The sequence below is a fragment of the Motacilla alba genome, chromosome 19 (genome assembly GCF_015832195.1).
Source record: "Motacilla alba alba isolate MOTALB_02 chromosome 19, Motacilla_alba_V1.0_pri, whole genome shotgun sequence".
Lineage (NCBI taxonomy): Eukaryota > Metazoa > Chordata > Aves > Passeriformes > Motacillidae > Motacilla > Motacilla alba.
This window is the reverse complement of record NC_052034.1, coordinates 4,553,061-4,573,918: the sequence shown is the minus strand read 5'-3', so window position 1 is coordinate 4,573,918 and position 20,858 is coordinate 4,553,061. Positions and strand designations below refer to the sequence as shown.

General features: G+C 52.4%; 1 protein-coding gene across 2 annotated transcripts in view; it reads right to left on the bottom strand.

Moving 5' to 3' along the window:
- SMG6 (SMG6 nonsense mediated mRNA decay factor) overlaps positions 1-20,858 on the bottom strand; it is a 105,742-nt gene that overhangs the window by 72,756 nt on the left and 12,128 nt on the right. For both annotated transcript variants that reach the window (XM_038157601.1, XM_038157602.1), the window contains exons 9-10: positions 9,801-9,862; positions 6,081-6,226 (exon numbers count right to left, since the gene is read on the bottom strand). In XM_038157601.1, the coding sequence (XP_038013529.1) occupies positions 6,081-6,226; positions 9,801-9,862 (208 nt within the window). The remainder of the gene's footprint in view (positions 1-6,080; positions 6,227-9,800; positions 9,863-20,858) is intronic.

Here is a 20,858-nt window from a genome sequence, read left to right as displayed (position 1 = left end):
TTTGCCAAGGCAGCAGCATCAAAAACTCAGCTTGCTCAGGAGCCTCCGTGCAAGGCAGGCAGCAAGGGGAAGGATGGCCACCAGAATCATCCAGCCCTCCTCTGAGTTTCCTCTCCTAAGTACCACTCAAATGCAAAGCAAATACAAGCAGCAATGTGGAAGGAGGGGAAGGATAAATTAAACATCCAGTTCCTCCAAACTTAAGGCCTGGGGAAGTGTTACGTCTTAACACCACCTCACTAAAGACAGCACTGCCCAGTCTCAGAGGGAAAGTCACACAGCGGCTCCAGGTGCAGCTGGAGGTCTCAGTGCACGCACCTCCGTCCACAATTGCTGTACATCAACCAAAGCCCCAGCACCCAGAGAAAGCCAGATGTCAAACTGCTCAGCTCCAGCCTCCCTGCATCAAGTGGGCTTTGCACTACAAACCGAGCCCCCCAGGCAGGTGAGGGACCTCAGGCTCTGCTCTCAACGGAGCACAGAGCTGCAGATGCTCAGCGTCCCCCCAGCACAGCCCTGCAATGTGACATCTTCATCACCCTCCTGGTTGTTTAGCCCAAAGGTGTCACAGCCCACAGCTAAAGTGTGTATTTCCCACACAAAGAGGGGAATTCAGAGAAAAGGACTCAGTTCTGCTCCCCAGATAGGGAAACATCAAGTTGCTTCTACTGCTATCTATAGCCTAAGGTTTATTAAGCTTTCTTTTGTGCCTAATTTTAAAACTCCACCAAACCAAGGCAGTTACCCACAACACTGCTTTATTTTTAAACTCGGGCAAACGCACTGGACTCTCTTGTATTTGACTGCCCCCATCTTTTGTCAGCTCCAACATGTAAGATGTGGTTAGAGCTTCACGAGAAGAGGTGGAGATGAGGCTGCCGCAGGTGATCAGAAGGTGCTGCCTCTGAGCCTCTTCTGATGCTGCACTCAGCTCTTTGAACAGAGCTGGGTCTGAGCGGCAGAAACCAGCCCGTGGCAATGGTCAGAGCTGAGGCTCTGCTGAGGGCAGACACCACCAGCCTCTGCATCATCTCTAGGGATATTTTAAGGGTTCAGGCTGCAAGCCTGAGCAGGTGCGGTCAGCAAAGCGAGACCTGCCGTGTCCGGCACAGGGCTCTGAGTAGGGTGGAATGGCAGCAGAGCTGGCTGCTGGTTACCACAGCACAGCCTCATCTCAGGGCTCTGACCTCTCCAATGAAAACAGAAAGTCCTGGACCTGCTTAAGCACTGCAGGGGATTTGCACTGACCTACAGATCTTTCCTTGTGTGTATCAAGATTTGGGCAAGATCCGCATCTCAAGCTGGTGTCGGTGTTCAAGGAACAAGCAGGGCCACGTGCCTTAGCAAACCTTGCACAGGCTGCAGTCACAGCTGTGTGACAGCAGCTCCTCTCTGAGCCAGGCAGAGCCTCTCCAACCCCTGCAGCACCGACCTGCTCGGGCCAGGTCTCAGGACAGCAGTGTGGCAAAAGCCACAGATAGTGCTCTGAAGCTGCTGCTGTGAAACCTTCCTTTCTGCACGAGCCTTCAAGGTTTCCCAGCTGACACCACCTCGCACAGCGAACCCGACTCTGTTCCACTCAAGAAGACAGACTCAGGGTCTGCAGAGCAAAGCTCAGCCTGCCCCTGCCACACTGAGCCGTCCTCACAACCCACATGAGCACACTCCCTCTGCCAGGGCACAGCCAGTAGGTTTTCCTCCCTGGCAGAGCAGATGCCCTGTGCACGGCTCACCCTGCCCAAACCGTCACTTTCCGCTTTCCCAACCCTCAGCTAAAGCGACACACTTGGCCAGACCCTCCTCGTGCCTCTGTGCCCTGACTCTGCTCGGCCCTGGGGGATGCAACTTCATTCCCTACATGTGCTGAGGATGCACATATGGCATCCCCCTCCCCTCTCCACTTCCACCTAAGCCCGACCTCCTAACAACCTCCACACGGCACAGCTCGACCGGCCCAGAGTGCCAGAAGGCATCCAGGTGCTGCAGCCTGATGCTTCACACCCACAGCCAGGCAAATTTGCTGGGATTTCCGGGAAGTGTCTCCAGGGTGCCCCGTGCTGCTGCACCCCCACCTTGGTGTGTGCTTGTTTGGAATGCGGGGCCGTAAGGGGGGGGGTTTGGGGGGAGAGGGGAAGTTATTCTGGTGGTGGCCTATGAATAACATCCAGTGATTTATAGGAAGTATAATCCAATAATACAGTAAAATAAAACAGTGTGTCTGAGATGGGTTTGATTCCAGGAATTATAAAACAAATTATTAAAGAGAGAGAGAAAGAAAAAAGCCTCAGAGAGGCCAGATCGGAGTAAATTGGGCACAGATGGGCTGGGAGAGGGTTCCTCTCTCTCCACTCACCGAGATGCCCCTGCCGCAAGCACGGCTTCAATTAGTCTTTTCAGAAACCAGAGTTTTATTTCCCCAAATTACAGAATTAAAAAAAAATTAAAATTGTTGGAGTGTTTGTGGTCGGGATAAAGGGATCCAAACTTCTCTACGACTTGGTTGTGCAGATGGCTACCAAACTGTTAAAACGGGCCACCCCACTAGGGCCCCGCCCCAGCCAGAGCCCAGGATGGCCCAAAACACTGGCTAGTCACCTATGTCCCATCCTGGAAAGCACCAGCAACTGCAAGTCTCTGCCACGTAGAGCAGCCACCTCTCTCTGCCTCCCTCCCCTAGGGGGACACTCCTTGCCCCATGTGTTTGAGGTCTGCAAGAAGGTTTTTCACACCTGAAGTGCTCCTGGCAGGAGCAGCCTGGAGGAAGGTCAGAGGGACCCTCACTGGCTGCATGCCTCCCTGGACAAAGCAGGAACACACTGTTTGATGCTGAACAGCAGGGGATGCACTTCATGTGGGAATTCTTTGGCTTCCTCTGTCAGAGAAAACAACTGATCCAATTCATCTCCCAGGATCTTCCCAGTGCTGCCCGGCTGCACAGGCAGCTGAGACCAGCTCCAGCGTGCCTGGTGCTGTCCCGGGGGACAAGCACAGCTCAGCTGCACTGGGCATGGGCCACGGAGCCCTGCCTGTGCTCACCTGAGCCCTGGCACCCACTGCAGGGTTCAGGTAACCACAGCAGGGAGCTGCGTGGGAGGAGGATGTGAAATGCCACGTGCAGCTCACAGCTGGCTGGTTTTGAAACCAGTTTAAACACAGCACAAAAAAAGTCACCCTGTCAGAAGAGCACACGGTGACCTTGCGGTTGGTTGGTTTATGAAACAGTGGCAGTGGCTGGGAGAAGAGACACAGAGGACATGTCACATATCCCATAGGGGACACGTGCCAGGACGAGGGCACCCCCGAAGGGTCACGGCCAACCCACACCACAGCAAAAGAATAGGAGTAAAAAAGCAAAGAGCAGCAGATACAAATTATCATGCATGAGCCCCAACCTCCTGTGCTGCCCATCACCTCACTGAAGGTCTGGGGCAGACTGAGCACAATCCAAAAATGGGAGAAACTGAGGCTGAGATGGGGCAGGATTGTGTTTGGTGCAAGCCTAAGGAAGAGGGAGGACAGGTGCTTAACACAGCCTTAATAATTAAGTTCCCTTTTTCTCAATACCTGACTCTTTACTTAAAAGTTCTTATTCAGGGGTTAAGAATTTCACAGAATTCCCCACATTGTGACTGTTATGCCAGTGACACCACACCATGACTGCCAGCACCACTGGACCTCAGCACCAGGATTTGTTACACACCAGACATGGACCAACAAGCACATCTACAAGTTTCTCAGGAGTAGCTGGGGCTCCAGAGCTGGAAATACACAGCAGGGAAGGGAGGGAGCAGCTCTCCCTGAAGAGAACACTCAGGGAAGAGAGAACAGCAGGGAAGAGAGGCTCACACCTCCCTCCCAGCCCCAAACCCACAGATCTCCTCCTGCTACTGCAAACTGAGTGTCAGGCCCGTGAGATGGGAAGGACACAGACACACTCTGCTCCCAGATTTGCAGGAGGATTTCAGTAGGAGGAGATCTCCAGAGGCTGTTTGGTCCAACTGCAAAGTTACATCCAGCTCTGCGGAGCGGACACAGCCAAGCTCTGACTACAGCCGGCTCCCCAGCAAGGCTTCCTGGCAATTTGGGATGCAGGCAGGGTGGGACTGCTCCCTGCGTCCTGCCAGCCTCCCACAGGCCCACAGGGGCGGCTCGGCCCCCTGGCTCCCTGCTGCCCCTGCTGCTGCAGCACAGGGAGGTGACTCATGTGCTGGGAAATGGAAACCCGCACCTTCCCGACAGCGTTCCCGCCGCGCTCCCGCCAGGCCTCTGCCCACAGCAGCCCACACGCCGGGGAGCGAGCCAGCGCCCTCGCTCCACGCAGGGGACTCTGGAACGTTCCAACATTCCTGCCTTCCTTCAAAACTCCAGACCCTTTGCTGCTCTGCTTTTGATTTCCATCCGCACCCAGCTCTTCCCAGGATGGCAGCGTCGGCAGCGAGCCCAACCCGTGCCGTGCCAGCACTCGGCGTACGAGCGCTCCGAGACCACCGGGGCGTTTGTGCTGACAGCAGGGTTTGCTTTGCCAACAACACTCTCAGCGATATTTCAGGGTCACCAGAGCAAAGAGCCCTCAGGGAAATCCCTGAAGGGCCCTTGGCATCAGATGGCAGCCGTGGTGCCATCCGACCTGCGGGCATTCCACGAGCGCTGCCACCTGCTCCGCACGCAGCCCTCGGCAGGAACAGGTTTGCTTTCTCCAGAGATCCGAAAGCTGGGAGCAGCTGGCAGCTACCCACACAGGAGGCAGAAAACTCCGAGCATACTTATTTTTCATGAGATAAAAAGCACTCCCTCCATCACTCACACACATCCACAACTCGGCTGTGGAGGGACGGGCTCAGCCCAGTGGTTTGAGAGCTGGGATTGCTTCCAGCTCTGCCACAGGGGCTTGCCATGCATCCCAGACAAATCTCATCCTCTCCTTCCCACCCGCCCCTGTCTGTGGCACAGACACCACTATTAATTCACCTACCAGGGGTATTATTAATATTATGAATACAATAATTACTGTCACGCAGAGGCATTTGCTTATAATCACAAAGTACTTTGCAGCTCAAAGATAAACACGCCATCACTGGCTGGCATCTGGCAGGCAGGAGGGCATGGCTGCCTCACCAGTGGGATTGACAGCTTCTCCCAGAAGAGCAGAGTGCCTGCAAGGCAGGCACAGCCACAAGAGATACTTCCCAGCCCTCCAGCTGGTGTTGCTTTGCTCCATCAGCTGACCTTGGCCACTGACCACCAGCCTGAGCAGTGGCCAACTGGCTCACGAGGGAGGGATCTTCCAGCAGCAGCTCTCTGGGGCTCAGCCTGATTGCCCACATGCTGGCCTTAGCTGAAATCCATCAGCTGGAGGCCTTCATATTTGGGATCTAAATCCCAAGGCATCAGGATGTGAAATGCTGTTTCCTCCCACCCAGGGAGAGCAGCCCAATCCCTGCTCCCAGACTCACAGCTCAGGCAGACCTGGGTACCTGCTGCTGAGTGCGTGTTGGAGGGACACAGGGAAAAGTACAGTCCCTGGAAGGATCATTTTAAACTCAGTGAAGAGGCTCTGGTTTGGTGGCACCTCTCTTGCCCAGCACATTAAACTTTCAATGGTAGAGACCATCCAGGCTGCTGGGTGGATGAAGTGGGAGGAGGAGAGTAATTAACAACAGATCTGTGTTGTTCTCTGAATTACCACGGGGCACAGGCTCCAACCCAGGGTTCCAGAGAGTGGCATCACATCCCCACCCACCTGCCTGGACACAGCCAACAGCTGAGGCCTCTGAGACTGTCCCAGCCCTCCTGGTGCCAGCACAGGCACTGAGCAGGGCCCAGCTTAAACACTGGGAAGGCAGAGCCATAAGGCAGCGTTTTCCTTCTGTGCTGATGACTCAGGCTCCAGGGGGATGCGATGCCTCCTCACTCCTCAGACACCTCAGCCAGCTCCAAAGGCCCAGCCAAGGTCCCTTTGTGTTGACACCCACAGGCATCCAACCACCACTCCCACCTCCCCATCTGGTGTGTCCCCCACCCTTCCCCACATGAGGAATGGCTGATCCCTATCCAGTTTCCCCTCCAGCAGCACGTGGTACCTTTGGGCTGGGAGTTGTACACTGCAAACATGTTGATGGCCACGAGCTGGAGCATGCGGGTGCTTCCGATGGGAGGGGGGCTGTGCTGCAGCAGCACCTGGAACTCCCTCAGGACCTCCTCGGCCACGGCAGGGAAAGTCTCCATCCTGCAGACAGAGAGAGGGGCTGGTGAGAGCAGGCTGTGCCCTGAGATGAGGGGTGGGAGGTGGGCATGGCTTAGCTCGTGTCACATCTCCTGGGGAAGGGGGAATCCCTGGGGCGCTGTCTCCCAGCCAGGAGCTGTGAGGAATGAAGGTGCAGGCTGCTTCCTTAAAGAGGGCAGTGAGAGAATCGCTCTGTGACCGACAGGCAGCATTCTTTTGGCAGGAAAACACGGCCTTTATGAGTCATTTCTGACCAACCATTTTTTTCTACTGACTTCTACCAATCTGGGAGAGGTGCCAAGGGGCCAGCAGCTCACTTGGACCAGGAGCAGCCCATGGGACTCCCAAGGCTGCAGCAAAATGCACACACTGGTGCCACATTGCGGATGTGGCAATTCCAGTGCATTGAATGCCGGCCAGAGCGTGCTTCCTCCAGAACTCCTCGCTGCAACATCGGATCCCATGGCACCGAGCCCTGTCTCCCCCAGGCTGCACACTCCCCAGCACTGTGATTGAGCCCCTAAACTTCATCACTTCGAGCCCCACAGGACAGGGACTCTCTGCCTGGTGCAGCTGCTGACAGTGTCAAAGCTGGAGCGGGTCCCCGCAGCCGCTGCCGCGCGTCAGGACACGGCAGCCCGCGGCTGCGGGGCCACGCCTGGGGATGGGGTGAGCTTTCAACACCACTCACAAGCACCCACGGAAATCTGACACCTTTATCCTGCTCCTCATCGCTGAGAGAACTAGCTGAGGTCACTTATCAAAGTTGTTGGATCCTCAGCAACCTCCCAGAAATTATTGCAAAGAGCACGGTCAAACCCCAGAAATGACTGAGGTGCGGTTGCCCACAACAGCCCTCACCTGGCATCCCATGAAGACAATTTTACAACCAGGAAGCTGCCCAAAACCTTGGGAACTACCAAGGGGGGAGGTCCTCCTGTCCCACTGGCTCTTCTGCAGAGTTTGCTGTATTGATTGTTGTTCCTACACTAGAAAAAGCCACAGCCAGACCCAGCAGACTGAACATCCCCCAGAAAGTGCCCACACCAGTTATCAGTGACATTATCAAGTGCCCACATGGGAGTGAGGGAGCCAAAACCCACAGAGGGTGAGGCATCTGGAACTGGGGCAGGCGACCTCAGGGGCCTCCACAGCAATTTCCTCTATCTTCCCCCCAGGAGATTCAGATCTTGTGATATCACCACAGGCTGGATTAATGAGCCGCTTCTGGTAACCCACATGGGCAATTCTGCTGGGCTTCCCCAACAGACTTCAGCACAGTGATAGTTTTATTTTTAAGACAGAAATGGCTTTCTTCTTAGCCATATTTCATGGGCGCTTTTCATCACCTGGGTCTGTCTAGCGGGGTACCCTCTCCCTGGGCACTGTTTGCTGGAGCAGTTCAAAGTCTCTGTTAGCTTCCCAAAAACATGGGCTGGAACAGTCTCCTTGTACTTTGTAGCTGTGCAGAATGGAGTAGCTCTGTCAGTACAAATGCACTGCTTTCCCTGCAAAAGGCAACTTCCCTGAATTTGGGGCACAGCCAGAGAATTAGAGCAAACTGATTGCTTCTAAAGACTTCCTAATTTTGAGAAATCTCAGACCACATCCAGTGTATCCAGCAACATCCTCCTAGGGCAGACAGCACTCTGGGGATGGAGGAGCCCTTTGCAGGATGGGTTGTTACTGAGGAGATGAAGATTATTGCCAAGGAATAACAACAAGAAGGAGTGAGGGCTTCCTGAGCTCCACCACCTGTGCTTTGATACCACAGCACATCTGGAACAGCATGCAGTAACCCCACTGAGCTCAGAACCAGCAGGTCAGGAGCCGAGCGGAAGCTTTTAATAAATTGCTTACCTGTGGTTTTAGGAGCAAGAGTCCAATTAGGACAAAATCATCTTTCCTGTATTTTTTCCAGATAAATCACCAGAGATCCTGCCCAAAAAGGACTTGGCTATTCCTCACCTTTTACCTATTTTAAGCACGGAAGCTGTTTAGCAGGGCTGGACGATTTTCTCTTCCTGTGTCATGGTATTACTTTCTAGTTCCCTTCTAAGTACTTCAGGGCATATTGTACCATTAAACATACTTGGGTTTTCTAAATGACTGTCCTGGGAAGCAACTGCCTGAAACGCTGCATCTTAATTTCACAAAAGCCTCAGGAGCCAAATGTGCAACTGATCTCTGCTACATCCCCATTAATCCCCTGCTGGCATCCGTTCAACCGGAGCTCGACCGCGAGCGCGGCCCCACAGCGCCGGGGACCAGCAGCTCCCCGGATGCTCTGCCCTCCAGCAGACCCTGCACGTCCCAAACCTTCCCTGGGCTCTGGCAGTTCTCCTCCTCTTTTCCTGCAGGCAGGACGGCCAGCTGTGCCTCCTCGCTGCAGGCCAGCCTGGTGGCCCCTGAGCGGATAATCAGTGCCTTGCGAATCAGGGAGAGATCTGCAGTGACCCTCAGACATTTGGATCTCCAGCAAATCGCCAGCCCCTGCTTCCCTGTTTTTTGTGAAGGGTCCAAAGTGGACCTGAGTGGTCACCCCTGTAAGCACTGGAGACAGCAAGTGCTGAGGTGCTGCCGTGTGGCAGGATCTGAGCTGTTCCCAGCAGGGACAAGCTGTCACTTTGCACCCACATGGCCTGGAAAAGGCCTCTCAGCCCTGTGACCTGCAGCCAGCAGTTCAGAGGAGAATGAAGGAGCCAAGAGAGCTCAGGAGACTCTGGTTGTTTCCGAGCTCCTGGCAGGCTCAAGCAGAGACCACCACTGCCAGAGACCCGCATGGGGTCCCTCCTCAGCAGCTGCTCTCACACAGCGAGGGCCAGTCTGGACCTGGAGCAGAGGCAGCTCCATGGGAAGCCCATCAGCTGCGAGGCTGAGCTCTGCCCTCGGGGTCATAAGGGTGTCCCCTGGGCTGGGATCTCAGCCCAGGCTGAGATCAGGCTTGCTTTGCTTCAAGGGGAGCTGTTCAATTACTTGAAACCCATTTCTGACAGCCACTGCCAAGGGCACTTTGTACAAACCAGTTCCCACAGCCAGGGCAGCTCAGCTATGGGGCTTTCACCGAAATGGCAGCGAGGAGATGGAGGGCAAGGCTTGTTTTGCCACGCTCTGGATGGCAGCTTTCAGCCAGCACATGGATCTGCCTCGATGGCTTTGTGATCCTCACAGGCAACAGCCACTGAGAGCCCCAGGAGCCACCTCTGCAGTGGGTGAGGGCAATGGAAGAGAGGGGGTTAAACCCAGAAACTCAAGTGGAGGGAGCACAGGTAGGTGATGGGAGAGAGAGAAAACAGCCTCTAATCCCTCTCGTATGTGAGAACCATCTGAGCTCAGCTTCTGCCAGAGGGTCCTGGGGCATGGGCAGGAATGGGCTTTGAGGTGGGGGAAAGGAAAAGCCCAAGCTCCAGCCAGTGTGGGTTGGAGGGCGGGTAAGGAGAATAAGAACCAGGAGGCCAGGCCTGCAAGAATTCACACCCTGTGCCCTCAGCTCCAAACACAGCTTAGTTGCTAACAATATTAAATTCCAAAAAGACTTGTAATGTAGGAAAATAAAATAAACATCCTGCACACTTACCCAATCCTGGTAAACAGCTTCCCATGGGCATGGAGAAAACTGAGGATGAACCTTTTGTTCAGCTGCATGGGAAAAAAAAAAAAAAAAAAAAAAAAAAGAGAGAGAGGAGAAAACAATTAAACTCTCTCCTATTTCCTGTGAATTAAGAATGTCCCCAGTGACAGAAGAACCTGGCCTGGATGCCGGGGGTGGCACTGGAGATGGGAACCAAATGGACATGCCCAAACTCTTACAAACATCATGCACAGAGGCAGAGGCAAGTGCCAAACAGCTGGAGCTGGAAGAGGAGACGGGAGAGGCGGTGGAGACACAGCACCCTCTGCCGGGTCCTGTGATCCTGCACAGGGCTGCTGCACCCCGAGAGCCCCAAACCCACACCCCGAGAGCCCCAAACCCACACCCTGGGCAGCCAAACCCCACACCTGCACCCCAGCAACCCAAAGCTGATCCCTGCACCCCAGGCACCGATAGGCAAAGCTCTCCTCCCCCTGTCTCATCAATTCAAAACTTAGCACAGCCTAAGGGGTTCTGGAAAAGGAGTCTCCAAAGGCAGCATTCCCCACTAGCATTCCCATGGATGGAAAAACACAACCCCACAAGCACCAGCAGCAGCCTGTTCTGTGCTCCTGACTGTGCCAGAGGCAGAGCAGCAGCTGGGCAAGGCAGAGAGGGAGCAGGATGTCCTCCCCAGCACTTTTCTGCAGAGCAGCCAGCACAGAGAGCTCAGCAGCAGCACTCACACGTTTGTGCCCTGCCAGGAGCAGCTTCCAGAAGCCAGGGAGGATTGGGGTGATGCTGCACCCCCTCATTTATCTGGTGTTAGAGACAGTGTTCAGATGTGCCAGCAGAGCCTTTGAGACCCTGCCTTTCCAACAGCTACTGAACTGCCCAGAGAAGCTGTGGATGCCCTATTCCTGGAAGTGTTCAAGGCCAGGTTGGACGGGGCTCTGAGCAGTCTGCTCTAGTGCAAGCTGTCCCTGCCCATGGCAGGGGGGTTGGAACTAGATGGTCTTTAAGGTTCCTTCCTACCCAAACCATTCCATGATTCTGTGGACATGAAGCTAAGGGGACACAGGGGAGCTGGATGCAGCACACAGTGTGAAGGCAGTTTCCTGCCCTGCTTTGGTCCCCTGACCCCAAAACCTGACTTGAATAATTACTTACTACTGCTGCAGGCCACCTCTGCTCGCTCAGCACAGCTCTGGGCTTTCCCAATCCTTATCTCCGGCTCTGAGGATGGCTGTGGGTGGGTAAGCACTCCCTCAGCCTGGCCCTGGGGGTGGCTGTGTCACAGCAGCAGTGGACTGGCCTCACTTTTACCTTCCCCAGAGCAGGAGGTTTTCCTCTCTCGCCTGTGCCTGCACAGCCTCAGCACGCTGAGAAAAGCCAGGCCCCGAGTGCTGCGAGGGAGACGCTGACCAGGAGCGACCCAGAGCACCACCACGCTGCTCCAATCCACCCAGGGCTTTTACAGCTTCAACTCCCCCACTTCCACTCACAGGGGGAGGATAAGATCACCTGGCAGGGCTGTGGCAGTGCCCAGCCAAGAGCTGGGCACACGCCAGAGCACGCAGGGCAGGCACTGACCAGAGCCTCCCGAGGTCTCTGCCAGGCCTGGCTGCAGGGGACGGTTGTCACTGGCATCCTAGCTCTGTGCCACCTCCCAGCCCCATTTGCTGAGCCCCTGGGCTCAAGGCATGACTGATGCCAGCTGCTCTGCACCTCCAGTGAGGTGTAATTAACCCGGCTGCGCTCCCGGAGGATCCATGCAGGAGAATGATGCCCTGCTGCAGAGCTGCTCCTGGGCCATGTGCGAGTTTAAACATAAAACCTGTCTCATAAAACAAGCCAGACCAATTAAACCGGCCCCTGCAGCAAGGGGTTCTTGCTTACTCACTGTTTTACTGCTGCCCTAAAGAGCCCTTTCCACTAGAACTCAACTTGATTTGCCACCATTTTATTAACTCTGCAGATGGAACCCGGAAGAGACTGGGGAATACTGGGACAGCACAGCAAAGCCCTTTTTCATTCTGCCAGTGAAGTCTGGATATAGCTGATTCTTCACCTTAGGACACTATGGTAATTGAGAGCTTGAAGCCTTTAACAGGTCTTTTTTTTTGGCAACAGCTTGTGGAGGCAAAAAAGCTGGTTTGTGACCAGCTCTGGCTGAAATCACAACAGACCCTGACACAGACACAGCCTAAGGAATCTGAGGAATCACAGCCCCCAGCTCAGTGCAAGAGCCTTGCAGGGGTGGTGGGGAATGCTCTTCCCCACAACAGGACCCTGTGCAAGAGCTGGAAGAGGGGGTCCATGCTCTGCATCCTTTGAGGGGGAATATGGAAAAGAGAAGGAGCTCGTGGCCTGACCCATCTCTACTGGATAGCAACACTCGTGGGCAGGCTGCAGGTGGGGGAAAGAAGAAATGGAGGCAGAAATTTTCCTCCAAGACCCACATTCACCCACGGCCCCATGAGTGCTCTGCAATCCCCACACTTTACTGGCAGTGGGGTAAAACCAAAATTCCCCGCCTTGAATGGAAAGTGACACCCAGCAGGGACATGCCCAGAGTGTGTCCACAGACACCCAGCTCCAGGAGGGCTTGTCAGGACATTGGCTTCACCCCCATTTTCTCACAGCAAGTTTCACACTCAGCCTTTTCACTCACAACCCCAAGGACTAACCAGTCACACTCCCAGCAACCAGTACAGAACTGGGACAGAGATATGCGCTCACTTATAATTGTTTTTAGGAAATGTGATACCTGCCTCCAGGAATGAAGCATGTTTCATGCCTCTTGCCAACTTAAATCACAACCCCAGCAAGCCCAGGCAGAGCCCTGTGTGCCCCAGCACTGTGGCATCTCAAGCAGGCACCTCACACTTTTTTCACCACTTTTTCTCTCACAGCCTCGAGGTTTTGACGAGCTCATCACTCAACTTTGGACCTTTTATCTTCGGGTTCATGCAAAGGCCATGGGGCTGCTTTGACTGGGCTTTTCTCTGGATGACTGTTCCTCTACTGACTCACCTGTCCCTCAGCCTCTGGGAGCCCTCCCAGCTCCTCCCATCACACTCAGCTTCTCACGGGGAGAGGGAAACAGCGACCTCCTCCATGAGTGGCCTGGCACAGAGGAGGAAGTTCTGTCACCTGCTGCTCTGCATTCACATGGTGGAGAGGAGCACTTCCCAAAAGCACTGTCGGCGTGCTCACTACCCTGACAGAGCTACCATGAGACCCACAACAACTTCTTCTCACTGACTGTGCAGCCCAAAAGCATTCCCCTCCAAAGATTTCCCAAAAATGGTCCTGATGCCAATATCGGGATGCCAGACCAGGACTCCCAGCACACTGACACTGCTGCCCTTTGTGGGCAATGCTGCTCCTTGGGTCAGGAAACCAAATTTGGATTGTCCCAGTTGCTCACTTGGGAAAAGCCCATCAAGAAAAGCTTATACAACAACAAAACTATGTCAAAAACTGGATTTTGGCCCTTGCAGCTGAAAAGCGGGCATCACCGAGATGGAAGTTATGAGCATATAGTGAAGGCATTAGTTACAAAAACAAACCAGCTGTCAAGAAGAAGAAGGGGTCCCTGCACACAGTAGTGCCTGAAGCTGAAAACAGCTGTTTCAGCTGTCATGAGTCAGCATGTGCAGACAGACTAAATCCACCTGGGAAGAGGCAACCTCACCAGAGGAAGCAGCCCAGTGCTGCTTGGGGAGCATTCGCACACCTCACGGCCAACCCAACTGGATTTGTTGCCATGGAAGGAATCAACAGTGACTAACAACTTCTTGTGGAGCAGCTAAAAGAGCAGAGATAGCAATAGGGCTGAACAGCCAGCTCAAATCTCCTCGAGGCCACGGGGAGCACGGCCTGACAGCAACACAGAACCGCTCAGGCAGCTTTGGGAAAGGTCTGCCTTGTGTCCAGCCAGCAGAGAAGAAAGCAACATTTAACCTCCAGATCCTGCACTGAAAACGGTGTCCCCCACCCAGCAGAGCAATGCTGGAAGTGCCACTGCAGGGCACAGGAAACGCAGTGCCATGATCAGGGCTGGGAAGCAGCGCTGGAACCCGTTTGTCTCCGGGCAAGGAGCGCACGGGGCTTTGGCACCTGAGCATCAGCCCCAGCTGGGAAGGAGGCACCAAATAAGGGAAAGATTCTGGAGAAGTGACTCCTGGGGAAAAAGCGTTTCAAGTTAAAAATTGTTACTTCAGGTTTGGAAGTAAATTCCAGGATCTGGTCTTTATCAAGCGAGGCAAACTTTCTTCAACATCAGCAAAGCATCTGTGGAGCAGAAAGCGGTGTCAGAGTCAAAATAGGCTGCAAGAGACAAGTCCATTAATCAAGAGACCAGATGCAAAACTGCCTGTAACAAATGTGCTGTCTCCACTGGAGTGGAAGGGCCTGGAGCACAGCAGGACGTTCTCCTGAGTCTGAGGGTCTCCTCAGTGACAAGGGGTTGGGATACAGACCACAGAGCCACACAGCTCTGCTCCAAAACACGTACCACACTCATCCCAAATATTTTCAGGGTTTCTTGGGCAGTCAGGCTTTTCCAGGCACAGCTTCCTTGCTGAGAACTGTGCGAAATAACATCCAGGCACTCAAAACGTGCCATATTCTCACTCCCAGCTCAAGGGTTAGATACAGCACACTAAGATTATTCCTCTTTTTCCACAGGCAGCTCTCTCAGAGCACCCAGCCCAACGCTGATACAGAGATTCCTGAAAAGCCCAGAATGCTGCAGTGGGCTCAACTGGCAGGATAGCAGGAGGAATTTTTACTGCTACAGGTGTAACCCCACCACAGTGCTGGTGGAAAGGGTTTTGTGCAAATGGCTACCTACATAAAGGTGATGAGACAAAAGGGCTGTTAAAATTGTCTGGCATTTTTGCAATGTTTACATGGTACCCACAGAGCTGTGGGCAAATTCCAGCTGGGCTAATTACCATAATCACTTCTCTTCATATACCACCTGCAACCACAAATGGATGCAGGGCTTGCCTTGGCTGCTTTGTGCCACGTGTTTGGTGCAGGTTTCTGCTGAGCAGAGCAATGTCCTGCCCTCAAACAGATTCATTTCTGTAGCAGTAAAAGCAATTCCAGTGAAAATCCTGCTACTTAACATCAGACACTGCACAAACGTAAAATCCAATTTGCTGTGACATGGAAGAGAGAGGGAACTCTGATGCATCATGGCCTTGAGGCATTAAAAAAATTAATTTACAGGTAAAGACACACTGAGATACTCCTGCAGCTCCCTGGTCTTTTGCAGTGCAGCAGCTCCAGGACACATCTCATGGCTATAAGAGTTACAAGCCATCAACCCAAGCAAGAGAAAAAGAGGAATTTAAGAAGCTCCCTGGTAAAAGCAGTGAGCTCTTGAGATCTTCCTTCATCCCCGCAGGGAGCAGGTGAAAGGAAAAATGTTAAGGAAGAAAATTATCTGCTTTAGTAACGTAAAGATCAAGCTATGGTAACTTCACTGGCTCCAGAACAAGTATCTGACTTCTAAATAAATTCAGCATAATTTAGTAACAAATTTACTAGCAGAACTTTCAACTCTATGAAAGCAGGTCAAATATAATATTTATATGTGTGTTACTTCCTTTTCAACCAAGCTTGTATCTAAATTTGGTTTCTATGAATTAGTAATATGCAACATTCTTGAAAAAAAATATTATCATTGAACGAATAAACTGATTCAGTAACCTCTTAAAGAGAGGACTTCAGAGGCCCTCACTGAACTGGATGGAAAGAGGATGGCAGAGACTCACTAGCAACATTTTTAATCAACAAAAGGAAATTCTGCTGTCAAACTGCCCGTTTGGAGCAGTCAGTAATGATGGCTACAGAACATTCACACAGGGTTTATTATAACAGCTTCAAAATCTGGGGGTTTCCAGCATCAAATGTCATGTTATTCATCTGGCACCACATGGAAAATGAAGTCTCCAGGAGATCGTGCCCAAGGCAGCTTCTCCACAAAGCCTTTAGGGACCACAATGGCTGAATTCCCAAGGCAATGTCCAGCAAAAAGGATTAAACACATCCCTTGGATGTGCAAGCAGAGCAGGGACTGGACAGCACATTCCCATCTAAATACGGCACTGTGGGGGATGGCACTGAAATACAGCATCCAGCTCTAGTGCCCCGATTTTTAAAAGGATGCTGCAAAATTGGTAAGGATCCAAAAAAACAGACATAAAAGTAATTCAAAGGCTAGAACTGATGCCTCGCAGTGAAAAATTTCAACAGCTCAATCTGTTCAGTGTTATCAAAATAAGACTGGGAGGCAATTGGATTGCTGGGTGTAAAGTGCCTCCGTGGTACTTAAGGGCTCTTCACACTTGCAGAAGAGCAAAGCATGGGAGCAAACTGGGAACATTCACTCTGTAAATAAGGTAAAAGCGACTCAAAACCAGTGCAATTATCACTGGAATGAACTCCCCAGGAAAAGGGTGGATTCTCAAGGCTGGATGTCTTTCTGGAAGTACTGCTTTAGCCAAGCACAAGTTATTTGGCTTCATATAGGAGTAGCAGGGTGAAATTTAAGGACCTGTGATATACAGGAGATCAAACTAGATGATCTAATGGTCCCTGCTGACCATAAACTCTCTGAATCTATGCAAACACGCCAGAGAGTCCTCAGCTGAGATATCAAGTTCACTTTTGACACAAAACTTTTCAAAAATTGGCTCTGGTGCTGCAGGTCGTTTAGGATACAAGCTCAGCTCTTCAAGGCTGCATCTGGTTAAGCACTGAAAGCCCAGGCAGAGCTTTCTGTGTCCAGCAGGTAAGGGGGAGGCCACATGTGCACTAAAGCAGCCCCAACCAAAAGCAGCTTATACTCAAACACTCACTGTTTGCCAGGAATAAACAGCATTCCCCTTTCTGTGACAGAAAATTGACACGGAGAAACGTGTGATGAATTCTGGTCGTAGGAGATCAGCTGCTAAGGCAGCTCAGGGTGCCGTCAGCCTTCTTTACTACTCCAGAGTAGATTATTCATGGGGTTAAAGCACAAAGGAGGGAGATAATGTGAGAAATTAAGAAGGGTGAAGACTGAAGGGATCAAACCCTGAAAGGCTTAGCATGGAGTTGGGCCAAGAGAGGAGACATTTGGCCAACAGGCTGAGCAGAGACAGAGTCTTCCAGAAGGATGACAGCATCATCTCACGCAGCCTTCACATCCCCACTCTTCCAGCCACGCTCCCCACCCAGGACAACAGGAGCTGCCCCCACAGGTAGGTGTCCACCCTGCTGCATCTCCCTCTCCACTTCGAATTATGCAGCAGTGAAATCTGCTGGGGAGGAAGAGGAGAGCCAAGGACAGAGGAAATGACACAGACTCCAGCAGGTCCCACTCCCTGATCCTCCGGAAGGAAGTTTCTTTCCTAGTACCCACCTCCACAGTGGATAGAAGCCTGTCTGGAAATGGCTCGTTCAACACTGAAGAGGAATAAACACTCCCCATGGCAGAATTAAGAGGTTTGGCTGCGGGATACGAGGTGCCAATCTCAGAAAGTCTACAACAGACAGCAGGAAACGTTGGCCTGGGCCAACTTCAGACAAAGATCAAGGTTAGACTAACAACAAAAAAAATCTCAAGAGAAATCTGTGTCTACAGCCTTCACCCTGCTCTGGAAAATCTCCCAATCCTGCTATTAAGATATTTTACTTCCTTTACCAGTACTGCCAGTTCTGGCAGCATTCTCATCTCGAGTGCAAACTCTCCCTTCCCAACACCACAGTGCAGCACCAGGATCATCAAACCCAGCGCTCTGAGAAAGGCCTCGTGTGCAGCAGCAGGAGGGGTTTGGTTACACACAAATCCCTGCCTGATCAGCACCAGCAGGAGAGGAAATGAGGGAAGAGTGACTGACAGGGAAAGGCGGTTTCTGGATGATTGTACTTGGTTTTGGGGTATGAGAAGCTTGTTGGAACACGAAGTCTCTCTGCCCTCACCGCAGCCTCTTTGAGCACAGGGATAGAGCAGAGCCCCTCACAAAGCACAGCTCATTGATGTCCTTGTAGTGCTCCCACCTCTGATCCACCACACACATTAGCACCAGATGCCTGCTGCCAGAAGGAGAACATGCCAGGGTCTCTCCCATTCAGGCAACATTAGTCCCTGCCTTGTTCTTCACAGCTAAATAAAACCACCAACTAAAAAAGAAGAGGAGGAGGGGAAATTATCAACACCAACTTCTGGAAACTGTTACAAATAGCTCAGTCTTCACCTTCTGGGTAGTGACAAAAGGTCAAGTTGTGCTGGAAAGGATCATTTGGGTTCTACATGACATGAGTGCACAGGCTGGATTGGGCTCTGGTGGAGCAGCACTGAGCATCCACAGAACATCACAAGCCCAGGCAAAGTGGAAACAGCATTTTCTGGCTGGATTGCTAACACAGGAATTGAAGCTGAGAAGGTTTTTATCAGCAATTTGATGAAAACACAATTTATTAAAAAAAAACAACGAAGTGCAAGCAGGGATGGTGCACAACTGGCAGGCAAAAAAAGCCAGGGCTGAACTGCATGGCTGAGTGTCACGTCTCAAACCCAGCGAGACCAGGAGTGTGGTTTTGGTGTTTAACCAGTTTCAACTGCAGCCTGGCACTCTTTTACTTCCTCTGCAGAGAACTCTTCTCACTGCTGAGGGAAAGAAAGCAACCTCATCACGCGAAACAAAACGGCTTGAGTAAAAATAAAGCCCCAAGGTGGTTTGGTGGCTGAGGTCATATCAGGAGGCAGAGGGGTTGCAGGCAGGGGAAAGCACTCAGAAATACTCACGCTGCCAACCAAGAAAGAGATTACAGAAAAGGAGGCAGGGCACAGAATTAATGCAAGTCCAGCAGTAAAGAGGCTGACAAGCCTCTTTCACACGCCACCAGCTCCCCCGTGCTCAAAACAGTTTGTAAACTGTTTCCTAAACACAAAGGGAAAAAAAAAAAACCCAGACCTAGTCCTGACCTCCATGAATGAGTAACCAAACCCAACAGCTTCCTGCAAGCTTGTGGGGGTGAGGAAAATGAGGGCAGGACAGAGGGAACTCCACACTTCTCCCTCTCAAGACTGGCTTTGGGCACAAAGATGAAGGATGCAACAGCTCTTGCTGTTCTCTCATGTGGGTGGTGGAAAAAGGCCAGAAATAAGGAAGGCAGCCCTCAGCTGGCTGCTGGTGCCTGGCATTCCCACCCCAGAGAGCATCTCTGCTTCTCCTAGTGCTGCAGGGGAGGCTCAGCAGGGGCTGGCAGCTCTGCAGAGGTGAGGATCAGGAGCAGGCTGGGGGGGAAGCACTGCCATCCTCTGACAGCAAGGACAGCCCAGAACACAGCACACCTCACACGGGATCCCTCACTCCAATACTAGAGAGCAGCTAACCATAGAGGGGACAAACCTCCCGACACAAGCCACCCTCCTGTGACAAGGTGCTGACATTTGAAGAGCTTGTGTGTATTCCACTGGCTCATTCCATGAGAAAAACCCCAGGGGACACTCCCTCCTGTTGGGGACACACCTACACCACAGCTCTGGTGGGGCTCAGGTGTTCAACTGCTCTGGGAACAGCTCCAGCAGCAGCACACAGGGCATGTGCAGGCACTGCTGGGCTACTGGGTCCCATTCCCTCCACTCTCTGCACCAGCATCTAGTTTTGGGTTAAAAAACCCCTAAAAGCATGCAAAAGTCAGCACAGGACATCATGTGCAGCCTGCAGGGTTACCTTTTTGGGGAGCCATGCCCCAGCAGAGGGGAGAAGGCAGCAAGTCTGTGTTTTCACCCTGCCCATCTAAACCACAGGCACAGCCCCAGCTGCCTGGGCTCATTTTCCAGATCACAAGATCCTAAAATGGAGCATTCTGAGGGCTTTGCCCACCTGACACCACGGAAGGATCAAATGAGAGAGCCCTGCAGGAGCCCTGCACTTCATCCAGCAAAGATTATTCATAGGAGTCTGCAAAGAAAAGATCAATCTTTCACTGTCCTGAGTGAAACCACCCAACCATGCTGGCAGTGAGGAGAAATGCTCCCACCAGCCTGGCAGGGATGCACCAAAAATAATGAGTTCCCCAAGCAGCCCCTTCTCTGTGCATCTGTATGGAAGAACAACCATCATTACAGCAATACATCATTTCCACTTCTGCCTGTCACTTACCTCTAGCCATGTGTAATGGAACAGAGTAACAAGGTGAGGGGAAGAGCTGAGAGTGCAGGGGGAAGCCCTCAGAAACAGGGGTGTCTGTGGGGTATATTTGCATGAGCAAAGTTTGGCCATGCTCAGAGACACCCAGCTCACACCACAACAGCCTCTGAACAAACCAGACACTCTCGGGGAGCAGAGGCAGTGACATCCAGGCAACCCCAACTCTGAACTTGGGTCACTTCTGCCCCCGTGTGTGACAAATGGCCAAGAAACCCCCACCACAGCTGCCCCCAGACTAAAAGGAGTTTTTATCCCTCCGGATGCAAAGCCCAAGCTCCACTAGATGAAAACCTGCATGGATTGAAACCAGGCAGGAGAAGGAGCCAGCCCAGTCACCCAAGTGGCTGCTGCCCAAGAGGAACAAGTGCAGAGAGCAGGAACAACAAACATCACCAGGGAAAAAGGGATGTGAAACATGCAGGAGCTGACTGGGACAGGACCCTTTTCACTAAGGACACGAGGTCTCTGTTGAGGAAGCAGCTTGGGCAGCCCCAAGCTCCTGCACATGCATTCCCAAAATTGCCTTCTGGTGGTATTTATGGCTCACTCATGGAAGCCCTGGTGCAGTGCTCCACACTCCCTGCTGCTGAGAAGAAAGTCTGGGTAAAGAAATGGAAGTTAAAACCCGCTCTGAATTCCAGAGTTAATGATTCCACCCCAATTTCCTGCCACTGCAAAGGGGCTGTTGCTCCAGCCCCAGGCAAACCCAAAACCTCTATCCCTGACCAGCAGGCTGGAGGAAAACGGGAATGTTCCTGCAGCTGATGCTCAGGGCTGTGACAGCAGATCTTGACTCTGGCCTTTGCTTTCCCAAGAGCTTTTCTGGTGGCCCTACCAAACTTTT